The sequence below is a fragment of the Cuculus canorus genome, chromosome 15, assembly GCF_017976375.1.
Source record: "Cuculus canorus isolate bCucCan1 chromosome 15, bCucCan1.pri, whole genome shotgun sequence".
Lineage (NCBI taxonomy): Eukaryota > Metazoa > Chordata > Aves > Cuculiformes > Cuculidae > Cuculus > Cuculus canorus.
In genome coordinates this window covers 18323415-18336711 of record NC_071415.1, presented here as the reverse complement: position 1 = coordinate 18336711, position 13297 = coordinate 18323415, and the positions used below count along the sequence as shown (strand labels likewise).

General features: G+C 41.6%; 1 protein-coding gene across 4 annotated transcripts; it reads right to left on the bottom strand.

Moving 5' to 3' along the window:
- Positions 1 to 102: 102 nt before the first annotated feature.
- NUBP1 (NUBP iron-sulfur cluster assembly factor 1, cytosolic) lies at positions 103 to 6342 on the bottom strand. 4 transcript variants are annotated; one of them, XM_054080498.1, is made up of 11 exons: positions 6230 to 6342; positions 5999 to 6100; positions 5766 to 5902; positions 5471 to 5539; positions 4673 to 4705; positions 3840 to 3930; positions 3356 to 3510; positions 2148 to 2258; positions 1924 to 2026; positions 1152 to 1235; positions 103 to 565 (listed from the first exon to the last, which is right to left on the bottom strand). In XM_054080498.1, exons 1-11 carry the CDS (start codon positions 6291 to 6293, stop codon positions 513 to 515), a joined length of 1002 nt encoding a protein of 333 aa, XP_053936473.1. In that variant the 5' UTR covers positions 6294 to 6342; the 3' UTR covers positions 103 to 512. The 4 variants fall into 4 exon arrangements, with proteins under 4 accessions (XP_053936473.1, XP_053936474.1, XP_053936470.1 ...); XM_054080499.1 differs by having other exon boundaries at positions 6260 to 6340; XM_054080495.1 differs by lacking the exon at positions 103 to 565 and having other exon boundaries at positions 572 to 1235.
- Positions 6343 to 13297: the final 6955 nt, after the last annotated feature.

Below are 13297 nucleotides of genomic sequence, written 5' to 3'. Positions count from 1 at the left end.
TGCATCGTTAGATTCTGGAAGGTTTAGGGCCTTTATACACTGAATTTCACTCTAAATACAGAACTTTGCCACTGAAAGGAAAGATACCTGAATGATGGTACACAGTGACAGTAAGCATCATAGTTCATCCTGGTGCAGGACAAAGGCTACTCCATGTAGACACAACATCCCAATGTCTGTGAAGCATGTTTTATATTCAGCTTTCTAAATAAAATCTCGTGTATGCATGTCCTCAAACACCAACTTCCGATTCAGGTTATTAGTACTGTGACATCCAATGCAGATTGTGTGTAAGTAACTGTGACAGCAACTCAGTTTTACAGCTTCCTCGCAAGCTCTGAAGCCACCTGTGAGCTACAAGAATCTTGAACTGTGGAAAAACTCTAAAGCAAGAATATTATATTAAGAATTTATTTGAAATACACAAAAAGAATATATTCCTTTTATTAAATCAAGGCATAAATTACTTTTCTATAATTAAACATGAACTACATTTCTATTCCAATCACAGATTAGATAATCTTTTCTTCTTTAAAATGGTGTTGATCACAGTATTCCTGAATTCCTGCAAAGACAGGGAAAAAGTAATGGAAATAATATTTCATGTGCACATCAAGAGTTTGTTTTTGTTGCATCTCTCTGTCCCCTGTTGGCACAAATACCACAAGTTGGGCCTTTATCACAGTGAAAATGGCTTTAGGAATTTCCCAGCTGTTTCTATTTTTAAACTTCAGGTCACGGGTTCTTTAGGTAGTTTTTGCATGTTTTGTTGGTACAATTACAAAGAGCAGCGGAGGTAAGAACTAGCCTGTGGTATCAGACTGAGCTGTGGTGAGCACCACCCACAGGCCTGCTGGATAATCTTGGGACTTTTCTGTGAGAGCAGCTACACACACGCTTCTCTGAAAATTAATGACTGAAGCCAAACATTGAAACCAGTTATTAAATACAATTCCATTTACTGCTTTAAAGGCTTGTCATAACTGATGTCCAGAAATGAATGAAGTATTTGCACCTGCTACTTTCATAATTGCTGTGCGCATCAACTGGTTTTACTGTTTGCGGCAGAATAACATCAATCTGTTGAGCAACTTTATGTATTGCAGAAGTGCTCAGAGAAGATTTGTTTGCAGAGTGATTCTCAGGCTTACTTTGAATGATACTCCTGTAAGATGATGTAGCTGGAGACTCTGGTGCTTCAGACAAGAAAGACTGGCCATTGTCACAACTTTTTGCTGGAAGGACAGGGAAGAACATGGAAGCAAAGCAACAGCAAAAGATGAACTTTATTTTACCCTTTACCTCACTACCAGTTACACCTTTCCAAAGAGCCATCTGCATCTACTGCTTTTATGAATTCCTTCTGTCAGTAATGTAACTAGAAGTACAGCTTACAGATTCACAAAGGAGTGTGACCAGCAGAAACCCTCAGTCATTATTTTGGAAGTACCGACCTGTTCCTCGATGTCACTAAATCAAGTATTGCTAACAGCTGCTGGGCAAGGAATCAAGCCTATCACTATCCACAACAGAATTTCAGCAGTAACAGTAACAGTGAAGTTAAAGCACTGGGTTTAATGCTTAATGTCTACAAGACATTGTTCTTCACAGTGGTTATGCCTGTGTTCAGTCTGCAGTGCTAGGTGGTTACACCATAGAGAAAGGTATGTTGGACTTCAAACAAGATTACACAGCTGAGAAGATGCATAATCTGATCTTAAATAAGATTAGATTTCAGGCTAATGAACTTAACCTAGGACTTTTTACTCTTCACACCATGCTATGTTGCAGTTCCTGTAACTTCTGATTCAGAAAAGTGTTCCATCTAAAAGTGGGTATTTACCTCAGAGACAAAATGTTTAAATACTCTAATTTCAGCATCCAAGTCATGGTTTTAAATACAACGCAATACAGGAAGGTTACCTATTTGCGGATCTAGAGGCACTTTACCCAAGAGGGAAACATTTAAGTTCTGGCACATCTTCTCTGCACCTCCAGTAGTCGGGGGAAAGATCTGAGACTCATTCTGCGATAACATAAGAATCCATGGTAAAATACTGCAATGCTGAGAACAATGCATTTTTGGAACAATGTTTTACTACAAACAATGTCAAGGTAAAAAAACACTGTAACCCACAGAGCCTTACCTTACACTTTGGACATACAAAGCCACTCATGTTTTCCACGACACCTATGATTGGTAGTTTCACTTTATGGCAGAAGTTGATCTCCTTCCGAACATCCTGAAGCGATACTTCCTACAAGTATTAGGGAACACTGCTATTTTGACTGTAATGTTTTGATGCTGCACCCATTAAGTTACATCCTTAGAGCTATTTTAAAGAAGGTTCATTATAAATTTACTGCTCTCGTTGTATTCTGAAGAACATAAACCTGTGTTATGTGCTCTAGAAAAAATTCCATGAGTAGCAACAGAACAGGTACAACAGTTCTAGCCTATGGAATGTGGTTGTCTTTTGGAATCTGACCGGACTCTAGTATAAAGATTCAGCCATGTTTACGCTTTATGTCTTCTATCAATCTTTAGTTCTTTTAATGTAACTTCTTCATATTTTCAGTTTACAGACAGACCCTTGGCATTCTCAATGCAGCAAAGACAAGAATCACCAGGCTTAAGTTTGTTATCTCTCTCCAAATTAAATTTCCAATAGCTTATCATGCCCTCTGATTTTTTGTATGCATGCTCAGCCTCGCTCAGTTCCATTCCCTCCTCCTTCCTTCACTGCCTATCCAGTATCGCCCTCTACCTTTCACTTCCTTTACATTTCATTCTTTCAGCCAGTGGAAATACCAGGTGTCTTTTGCCAGTTTGAGCTGCTGTGTCTTTCCAAGCCAGACTTTAAAACCTACATTTTAGTTTAATGTATTTTGATTTTCAGATCGCCAGGGGCTAATTATTGCTTTAAAAATGCTCATCACAAAGTTGCCTACTGGAGACAAGAGGCTTAGTGTCAAACAGCACACACCTTATTCCTTAAGAACTAAACTTCTTACTGACTGCTGAACACTAAGCTAACGGCAAGTAAATTAGAGATTCCCAGTGATGTGAACTTTAATAATCAAAAAAGGAAGTGAAATACTGCATTTCCCTTTACTCAGAGATCACGACAACATTTAATTGAGAACTGCTCAGTGGTTTAGTGCCTCACTTTAATCCCCTACTCCACTAAAAAAACAACCTAACTCTTAAACAAACCAGCTGTAGGCATAAAACAAGAAAGTCAACTCCCTTAGATTCCCTACCTCATTTCTCCGAAGTTAAACAGAGACCCTAAGCCAAGGACTGGTTCCAACTACCACAACGCTTCTATCAGTAGAAATTAAGTTTTCATACCTGAGGGGTAGTGATTATAACAGCGCCATCTACATGTGCTGCACCTATATACTGCACAATAGATAAGTGTTCATCTGATGTTCCTGGAGGCGTATCTACAATCAGGTAGTCGATTTCACCCCAGTCCACATCACGAAGAAACTGTTTGATCAGCCCTAAAAGAAAGGATGAGAATGTGGAAAAGGGAAAAATATATCTCCCTGTACTTCAGATTTAAGGGTCTACTTCAGACTTTATAGATGAGTATGCAGATCCTTCCTAGTTGTCAACACAAGTGCAAAAAGGCTTATTTGGCCAAGGCTTTAAAAAAAACAAAAACCCAATACAGCATTTGACCTTCTACCTTCATCAAATGAACTTATTTGGCTAAAGATAATAAGTAACCATTCACACTTTTTTTTTCCCGCAATAGCTTACTATACTATATTTACATTATTAAACAAACTCGTGATACCAATTGCTGTTGAAAATGCTTGAAACACACCATTTTTTTTTGGTCCTTTCCAGATGACGGCATCATCAGGACTGCTAAGCAAGAACCCCACAGACATGACACCCAAGTTTTCTTCAACATACTAAAAGAGAAGTAAGAGAAATTCAGTAGAGGCCACAGAACAGTAAAGAAAAAAGTAGAGAAACCAACTCTAAACTCAGATTTTAGAAGAAATAGCAGCTCGGGGGAGAGGAAGACATTAAGAAAACTAAAGACAGAGAACCTTATGCTTCTATCAAAGAGCACTGAAAACTACAATTTTTGTGCAACACTCGCCAACTACATTCACAGACTGACAAAAAGTCTACTTGTATTAAGATTTACAGAGGGTTATGGAGTCACTGGAGACAGTGTAAAGATAAAAGCAGTTTTTCCCCTCAGCATCGAGCTGTCTTTTTAACTGTGTACATGCTAATGGTGATCTTTGGACAACAACACTCTGGCAAAATTTTCCCTGCATTTTCTAAAGATTAGTAAGGTTTTTCTCAGGTGTAAGATACTTTTTATCTGTCACTGAAAAAGTGACATACTGTACAGCACATGATAACCAAAAATAATGAAATTAAACAACATATCTATTACCCATAGTATAGCAGCAAAGTTGATAAACAAGCAATACTTAAAATAATGAAACCATTTCAGAAATATAGTTATTCTTAGAAATAACAAAAGAAATTGAACACTCTGACCTACCTAACCTATGTCACTGGAAAAAGAATTAATAAAAATAGACCCTGCTTCTCCCTCATTCATTTTACACTTTCACTGTTTGGGTGCCCAATCCAAACAAACCCAAACTTTCAGAAACAATCGCCCCAGCTTACCACTGGAGACCACCCCGATCCGCTCTGATGAACCTGAAAATTGAAGTAATACATAAAGTTACAGCAAAAATAAATACAGACTTTATATAAAACATGAACCTAAGTCAAAATTGGGTAAGTAAATAACCTGTCTACAGATAGAATGCTGCTTTAATGGAACAGCTCAATTAAAACTACAGAAAGGCCAGAGCTCCATTAGGAAGTGAACAATAACTGTAAATTCCTTGTGCAAGGAATTTACCCATGACTTTAAATATTTATATAAAACGTTACAGATCTGATAAGTAACATTAACATGATGCTCTTTTAAGCTGTAAGTAGTCATGAATATGTGGCCAATACACAGCAAAAACTGGTTTGTAGAACTGGTCGTCCTGAAAGTGAACAACTCTCAGATTAAATTATGTTGAACTTTACTATCTCGCCTTCTTTATTTCCCTACCCACTGCCACACACATTTCCCAATCAGCAGACCTTTTGGAAGCTTTAAGTCTACAACTCTCTAAAGTGTTAGAATCATAGAACAGTTTGGGTTGGAAGGAACCTTTAAGATCATCTAGTTCCAACCGCCTGCCATGGGCAGGGACACCTCCCACTAGATCAGGCTGCCCAAGCCCCTATCCAACCTGGCTTTGAACACCTCCAAGGATAGGGAAGCCACAACTTCCCTAGGCAAGCTGTTTCAGCGCCTCACCATGCTCATCATGTAGAAGTTCCTCCTTATATCTAGTGTAAACCTGTCCCTCTCCGGTTTATAGCCACTGTCCCTAGTCCTATCACGTTTGAGCTTTCACTTACCTGTTCTCCTTCTAGACCCATCATTTTAGGGATTGATGGCCCACAGATGTCTATGTCCAGCAAAGCAACCTGGGAAACAAACCAACCAACCTGCCCCACTGGAAACCAGTGGGCACAGGACCATTCCAAAGCATAAATCCCACAAGGAAGACATGCCAGTGCAGTGAATGCAGGGAATGAGCGTAAGCCCCCAAAGGGCAAGGGGAGCATGCTCAGTGCAGCCATGACCTCGGGTCATGCCCAGGGCAGGGCCTGGGGGCAGGGCCCCTGGGCCCGCCGCATCCCCGCATCCCACCTGTTTGGCCTCGTCCGCCGCCAGCCCATGGGCCAGAAGGGCGCTGAAGGTGCTCTTCCCCACGCCGCCCTTCCCGGAGAGAACCAGGACCGTGTGCTTCACCGACCGCAGCCGCTCCCGCAGCCCCGCCACCTCCGCTGCGGACGACAGTGCGCGTCAGGCCCCGCCCCCTCGGCCCAGGCCACATCCCCGTTTTAGGCCCCGCCCCTCGGCTCAGGCCCCGCCTCCCTTACCCGGGTCGGTGATGGCGGCGCCAGCAGCGCAGAGCTTCTGGTTCGGGCATCCTTGACAGGCGACGGCTCTGCCCGCCCGAGCGCTGCTGGTTCCCGGGCACTCTGCAAGGGACACCGAGAGCTGGAGCGCGAGCGCCGCTGGCGGCCCGCACGCCGCGCAGCGCCGCGCCCCTCACCGTTCGGCCGCGCCGCGCCGCGCCCCTCACCGTTCGGCCGCGCCGCGCCCCTCACCGTTCGGCCGGGCCGCGCCGCGCCCCTCACCGTTCGGCCGCGCCGCGCCCGCCGCCTCAGCCATGACCGTGCCTCACGTCACCTCCGCTGCGCCGCGGGGGCGGGGCGGGGCGGGGCCGCGCCGCGCGTGCCCCAGGGGAGGGCGTGCGCCGGCAGGGGGAGCGCGGGGCGCGGAGAGGGGTACGTGCCGGGGCTAGGGGTGACTCCGGATCGAACCCGGTCCGGGCTGTGATTTTAGTGCTAATCCACATCGAACTCAGCCACGTCCTAGAGCTCAGCATTAATGCAGATAGAGCCTGTCCCCATCCCCGAGCTTGGTGTTATTCCAAATCGAGCTCAACTACGTCCCAGAGCTCGATGTTAATCCAAATCGAACCCAGCTCCGTCCTGGAGCTCGAGGTTAATCCAGATCAAACCCGGGTCCATCCTGAAGCTTGGTGTTAATCCAGATCGAACCTGTCCCCATCTTGGAGCTCAGGGTTAATGCAGATCAAACCTCGCTCCATTCTGGAGCTCAGGGTTAATCCAGATCGAACCTGGCTCCGTCCTGAAGCTCGTGGTTAATCTACATTGAACCCGGCCCCATCCCGGAGCTCCGTGTTAGTGCAGCTCAAACCCAGCTCCATCCTGGAGTTCGGGGTTAATCCAGATCTCCGCACTGCCTGAGCCAGCCCAGTGGCTATGCCGGGTTCCATCACACCACGCTGCACAGTGTTGAGGGCTGCATGAGGGGTGGTTGTGCTTTATGGTGCGTTTCAGTTCTATACCTAGGAGAGCACCGACCGCCTCAATACAACCACACCATTGCTATCTCATAGCAATTATGAATACGTGCATTTCTGCACCTTGCTAGTAGATGTTTCTGTTAATTTAATGGGTACATTTACTTCGAAATTATCGTACCTTAATTGGCAAATAACTCGTGAGCCATCAGACAGCCACTGTCTGGTATATAAAAATTAATGAAAGAAATTAATAAATCAGTTTTCCAAACCAAGGAAGTGTGCACCAACCTGTGATGTAACCTGGACCTTATCTCTGGCCACCTTGTATCACTTGCTGCTCCCTTTCCATCTCTGTCACATTTGTTCCTGAGCGCGACCTTGTCCTCTCTTCCATTCCTAACATCACAGCCTAAGAACTGGATTACAGATTGCAAATATCAGTGATTATTCCCTGTCCTGCGCATCCCCCAGCACAAACTAACAGCACCCTGACTAAAAGCTGCATGTGTGAACTGCAAAACTGAATCCCCAGAGGAGGCCAACTGAGAATCCTCCACAGTGGACACCTTACCAACATTCAGCAAAAGATGATTCTTGCCTCAAAATGCTTCCAGTCTGCGTAGAGACGAGCACTAAACCACAGAACCATACTTAGTCTTACAAGGAGGAAAATGTTTTTCCAAGGTCTTTTACAATCTTTTCCCCTTCCCTTCGTGTTCCCATTACCTATGTAAAGCTCTCATAGTACCGTTACAATTAATTGCAGACTCCAAACCACTGTAGGTGTGGCAACAGCCATCTGAATGGCTCTTATATGAGTAAGACTTAGGTGTTCAGGAAAAGGCATTAAATAGTATAAGCACCTAGCTTTGGAAAAGTGCACACAATAGATTTATGTATTTTAAAGAAGGTTTCCATTTTTCTCCTGGAGAAAAGCCACAATCATTTTAGAAAGAACACAGGGAGGGGAGAAAAACCTCAAACCCAAAAACTTCTGAATAATTGTCCATCTAGAAAAAAACCCCACATTTAGTTAAGGTATTTGAGGAGTTTGGCCTCTGTTGTCAAGTCATTAGTGAATAGGCTATTACCCATTTTCCATTTCAAGTACATTCACCTCAAGTGAATGCTTATCACCATATCATACTTGTACAACTTCTGTACTTGTTGCTCTGTAATTATTTTTCTCTGGGAAACCTATGAAAGAAATGTTATTTGGAAGTGGATACAAATATTTAAGCAAATTCAGATGTCTGGGGTGGGAGGAAATGGTCTGAGAAATTTATACTGCACCTTCCATGCGAAAAATTTGGCTCTGATTTAGACTACAGCTCAGTATGGCACTTCAGGTCTGTGGTCCTTTTCAAACATATGGATTAGATTCACTGATGTCAGCAGGACTTCCCACATTTTAAACTGAGGTACGTGTTCAAATATTTTTCTTTTGGGGCCAGCAGATCATTTCCTGTTCCCGTTATATAGAGCATTCTCCACAAAAAAAGCACCAGAAAGGAAATCTTTTCCTTGGCACCCCCCTCCCTCTGAGACAGCAAGGGCTTTTTGTGCAGGGGGCAAAAATAGGCTTCCTATAGTGTCAGGCGGTGGACTCTGCCAGCTCTCTTGCAATCTCTCACACTCAGGAATAACTTTACCCTCCTGGGCGGCTACTGAAAATTAGCTCCATTGGTTATGGCAGGAGGAAGGTTTTTGTGTGCCTGAGTACAGTATCAATTTTATCCTGTTTATACACCCAGCTTAGTGTAATGACATGCTAGCTTTCTGAGACAATATCCTGTAACATAATGCATATATATACACACATTTTTTATTTCCCCAAGTTAAAAAGAAGGTTAACAAGCTTTTTCGCAGTTACGTATCTGGAGAAGAAGAAATTATGGCAATTGTCTTGCATTCAACCTAGAAGAAATCTGTGCTGAATTAAAGACTCTTTGAATAGTGAAATACAGTGCTGAATTACAAATAATTATTTATGTTCAAAATTCTTGGCAGAGAAGATAGGTCACAAAGGCAATTTTAGAGCACTGGATTTCAGAAACATTTTTGGGTTTTTGGTTTTTTTTTGGTTGTTTGGGGTTTTGTTGTTGTTGTTGTTGGTGGTGGTTTTTTTTTTGCCAGAGAGTCCAGAAGGATGAAAGGAAAAATAAGTTTTCTGAGAAATTACTCAGCATTTTAAACTGGAGAAAAGTTATCATCAGAGGAAGGTCTTTCCCGTCTTTTATACTTTCAATGGACAATGAATACAGTTGAGGGGCAGAGCAAAGTCATACTTTTTCTTATGCAAGCCATTTGCAGAGATCACTAGACAATCATGAGAAAGGACTCCTAGTGTCTGTGTTTCAGTTCAGAAGTTTTGTCTCCACTGCTGCAGGTCCCTGCAGCTGCTAACCAATACATGTGAAACACTGTCAAGTAAAAGTTATCTCCTTTTGCTTAAGGTAAGCTCACTGAAGACAAACCTACATACCCATTCAGAGTGTCTTTGGCAAATCCCTCTGCACTGTACTCTTACATCAAGTCTAGACCTTTGGGTCCAAACCTCACAGTACTGCTCTGCAGTGGAAAACACTGCTTCCTTGCGGGAAAACCAGCATCTCATAGGGAAGCAGGCCTGAATGGAACCCTGCCTGCCCTGGAGCACTGGGACCAGAGTGGGTCTCAGGCACTTGGTAAGATGGAACAGCCCTCGGAGCTCTGTGGCACCTCTGCTTATCACAAGGTGCTGCACAGCCCCGAGAAGGATGGCAGAGGCCCTGGGGCTGCTCAGAGTGGCTGTGGATGGAGCTGCTCAGAGTGGCTGTGGATGCTGAAGAGCCTGAAGGCAGCTACCTTAGCCTGGTGCAGGATGAAGTTTCTGGGGACCACACTGCTAGCCAGTTACTGCAGCACAAAGAAGAACTGCCTGTTCCCAAATCTAGCTCCCACCAGCACTGCCGCAGACATTTCCTTGCTTTTGATCAAAATGAACAGAAATATTTAAAACAGATTTTCCAGTGATGTACAATTTTAATTAAGCTAAGTGAATTTCTCCCCCAAATCAGGAGAGATGGGGATACCCAACTCTAGTCTGTCCTTTTCTTTCTCACTTACAGCTTTCCTGGCATGAAAGTTATCACCGAGAACCTTCTTGCATTTGCTCTGAGGCTTTTCTTCATGTCACACAACTACCAGTTGTTCTTCACCCTTGTGGCTCTCTGTCATCGTAAAGACAAACATTATTAGATACAGTGAGTTAAATGCAATTCTTTGAGGAATACTTGCTAAAGGCTGAAAGGGATGAATGGTACAGCAGCTCCCTCTAGCTAAATTACAGCACCAAGCATTTTCAAGCCACTAAATGCCAACAAACTACAATATTAAGCATTGTAAGAAGCTAATGAATGCAATTGGCTATGTAGTATAAGGGCATTAAAGGTGGTTCAGATTAAGTTGAGTCTTTCCTCTTCATCGCATGCCCTGGAATAGCATCTTTCTGATGAAACTTATCCCATTTTATACGTCAAGTGCTTTAATTCAAGTAACACATCGGACATCATCACCTTTGACCACTGAGCGGAGAAAACGCGTGGGATGCAAGTATGAGTGACTGCTGTAGCCTCGCTTTCCACGCTCCTGCTGTAAGTAAGAGCCTGATTAGAGAACAAGTCCCAGCCTTATCTTTGAGAAGAGATATAGAAAGAAGTGCCTTCTTACTCCCTATGGCCCTGTCTTTCCTTGGTGTGAAACCCTGCATCATCCTCCACTATTCCCTGCCTCCTAAGAGCTGCCGTTGTTTTTACAAGGAACTGTGTAATGTCTGTCCGTAGTCTCACACCGATCATGTTTATTTGCAACTTACATGTTTAAAGTGGGGAAAGATATCATAGGTAGTATTTTTTCCTAGTTTACATTTATGATATTCCCTGGACATTTCCTGATACATTTGACACCCAAGTTACAAGTTTTCCTCTCCCTTTTGATAAATACATTTCCACATCTTTGACCTGAATTTTGGCCTGGTTGTTGTCTGTAACAGCCTGATATTTTGGAGTGGGTCAGACAGTGGACTTTTCAAACATTTGTTCTGCCTTTATTTTCATATTATACAAAGCAGAAATGGCACAGAAAGGGACAATCTCGTATTAATCTCTATCTGTATTACCTTTTCAGTAAGTTTTTACTGAAATAAGAGACATTTTGGAAGTGTATTAGTTGACTTTTGAAAGATACATTCTGAAGTTAACAAGAGGTGCTACCTTTGTACCAACTAGTTAAATCTTGTTATGCTAGCAAGTATCATTGTGTTACTTTTATATGACTTCAGTCAGAGTTCAGTAAGTTCTTACACTTCAACTCTTTCTTTTACAGAGGAGCCTCAAGTTCACTTATTTGTTTTAGCACGTTTGGACACAATTGAATTCTGCCATTCTATTTGCCATAAGTAGTTTATGATGTTTGCAGTTTATTTTTAGGGATTCTTAGGAAAATGCAAACTAATCAGCTAAATATGTGTTAAGTCACAGCACATGATATCATGTTCTATACCTCTACACCACCCTCCCCCACCCACCCCCGCGCTGCTTGTAAGGCATGAAAGATGTTGAATGTACGGGTTTTTATGTGTTTTAGATTGTATATGATCTTGCCAACTACAACACTTCATCCCTGAATTGGCCATCCATCTGAGTTTCTCATGGATTTAATCTATGAACATTTGCTTCACATTTTCCATTGACCTTTTTCTAAAGCTTTTAAAGGTCCCTTTTATAAAAGAACTTATAGCATAAGGTAGCATGAGGTGCACATGTGGAATCACAAAATGCATTGTGAGATATCAACATATGAGCAGGAATTTTGTGATGGAGTCCACATGATGTATGACAAATCTGTTGACAACCGGTACATAACAGAAAAAAAATTATGTTCCTATACCTTTACACCAGTAAATAGCAATAATAAGGTACCTGGAGGAACTTGAACAATCATATTTGTATAAAGAATAGCTATTTTGCATGGTGTACATGTTCTTCGATAGTTGAAAGCGTAGAAAGGACGTATGCAGAGTTAAGCATTTCCATGTATTTCGTTATTGCTTCCTCTGTTATTTTGAAAATACTTCAGAAAATCCAGGCTAAGTTAAATGATCCCACGTTTTTATTCCCCTTTAATTTTAATAAAGCTGTTTTAAAATAAACATCTTGTACTTTTTTAGAACCAGTGGAAAAGTTAAATAGAAACTGATTGCATATAAATATGAAATTGATTAGATAATTTTCAGGGATTAAAGTAAAAAAATGCTTACTGGAAGTCAATAGAAGATTTTTGTAAGTCTGGAAAATGTTATACTGAACAAATGAATTTCCCAGTGTCCCTGGGTCCTCCATTTCAAACTGTGCTGAACAAACTAATCTGTGTAAGGACACTGAGTAAATGGTCAGATGTATATTTAAAGTCCTCTTTGTTTTAAAATTATAGTATTTTTATTCTGATAATTTCCTATTTTCTGTGAAAATATATGCTTAAGATAGTTCTAAAGAAAACGTTGAAGATTTTATGGGCATCCCTTGGCACACATAGAACTTACAGTATGACTTTCAGATCTGTTGACTGATTTATGCCAGCCCTATTCCCAATGTTATGAGGCTTTACAAATAAAAGCTTGCAATATTCCCAAATCTGGACCAATCTCTCAATTATGCAATGCATCAAGCTGAAGATATTTTCTTTGGGTGAAAACTGAACCACAACAAATGCCTAAGTTACTGCTCAGAATGATTCTAACTCTGCCTCATCAGTCACTTCTACCTGAATGCATCACCTGCTGCTGTCACATTCTGCTGAGTGTTTTTCTTTAAATGTGCTTTTCTTCTATTCTTAAAAGATTCCTGGTCTATTTCCCACCCCTATCTGATTAAAAACAACCCGAAACTTGAATAGTCATAAAACAGTGACCTGCAGTTAAGCTTCAAAAGAAACAAACAAACCCTAAAAACAACAAGAGCAAGGAACATGATCATGTCTATTAAGAATTTGTTTATTACATGACAGTAAAACCTGTCAGGTCCAAATTAATTTTAGAGTTGAGGTCTAGGCTATAATTGTAATCCAAAGATTGCAAGATATCATAGTTTTCCTTTGAAATAATGTGGCACATAACCTAAAATTAATTATGGAATCAATCACAATTACACTATTCATTCAATAAAGTATGATAATCTCAACAAAGGTAACTTTACAAGATAATTTCGGTGAAATATGGAAACACAAATAAAGAAAAGTTTAAAAAAATTGTTGAGAGGCACAATGTTGAAGATATTCACAAAATGAGAAGGCACGAGAATGTTCC

Coding starts and splice junctions, on each gene's coding strand:
- NUBP1 (XM_054080495.1), bottom strand. CDS start 6,293: ATGGCTGAGGCGGCGGGCGCGGCGCGGCCGAACGGTGAGGGGCGCGGC. Junction 5,540..5,765: donor CGGCGGACGAGGCCAAACAG/GTGGGATGCGGG, acceptor TTTGTTTCCCAG/GTTGCTTTGCTGGACATAGA. Junction 4,706..5,470: donor TGGGTCTAGAAGGAGAACAG/GTAAGTGAAAGC, acceptor TTCAATTTTCAG/GTTCATCAGAGCGGATCGGG.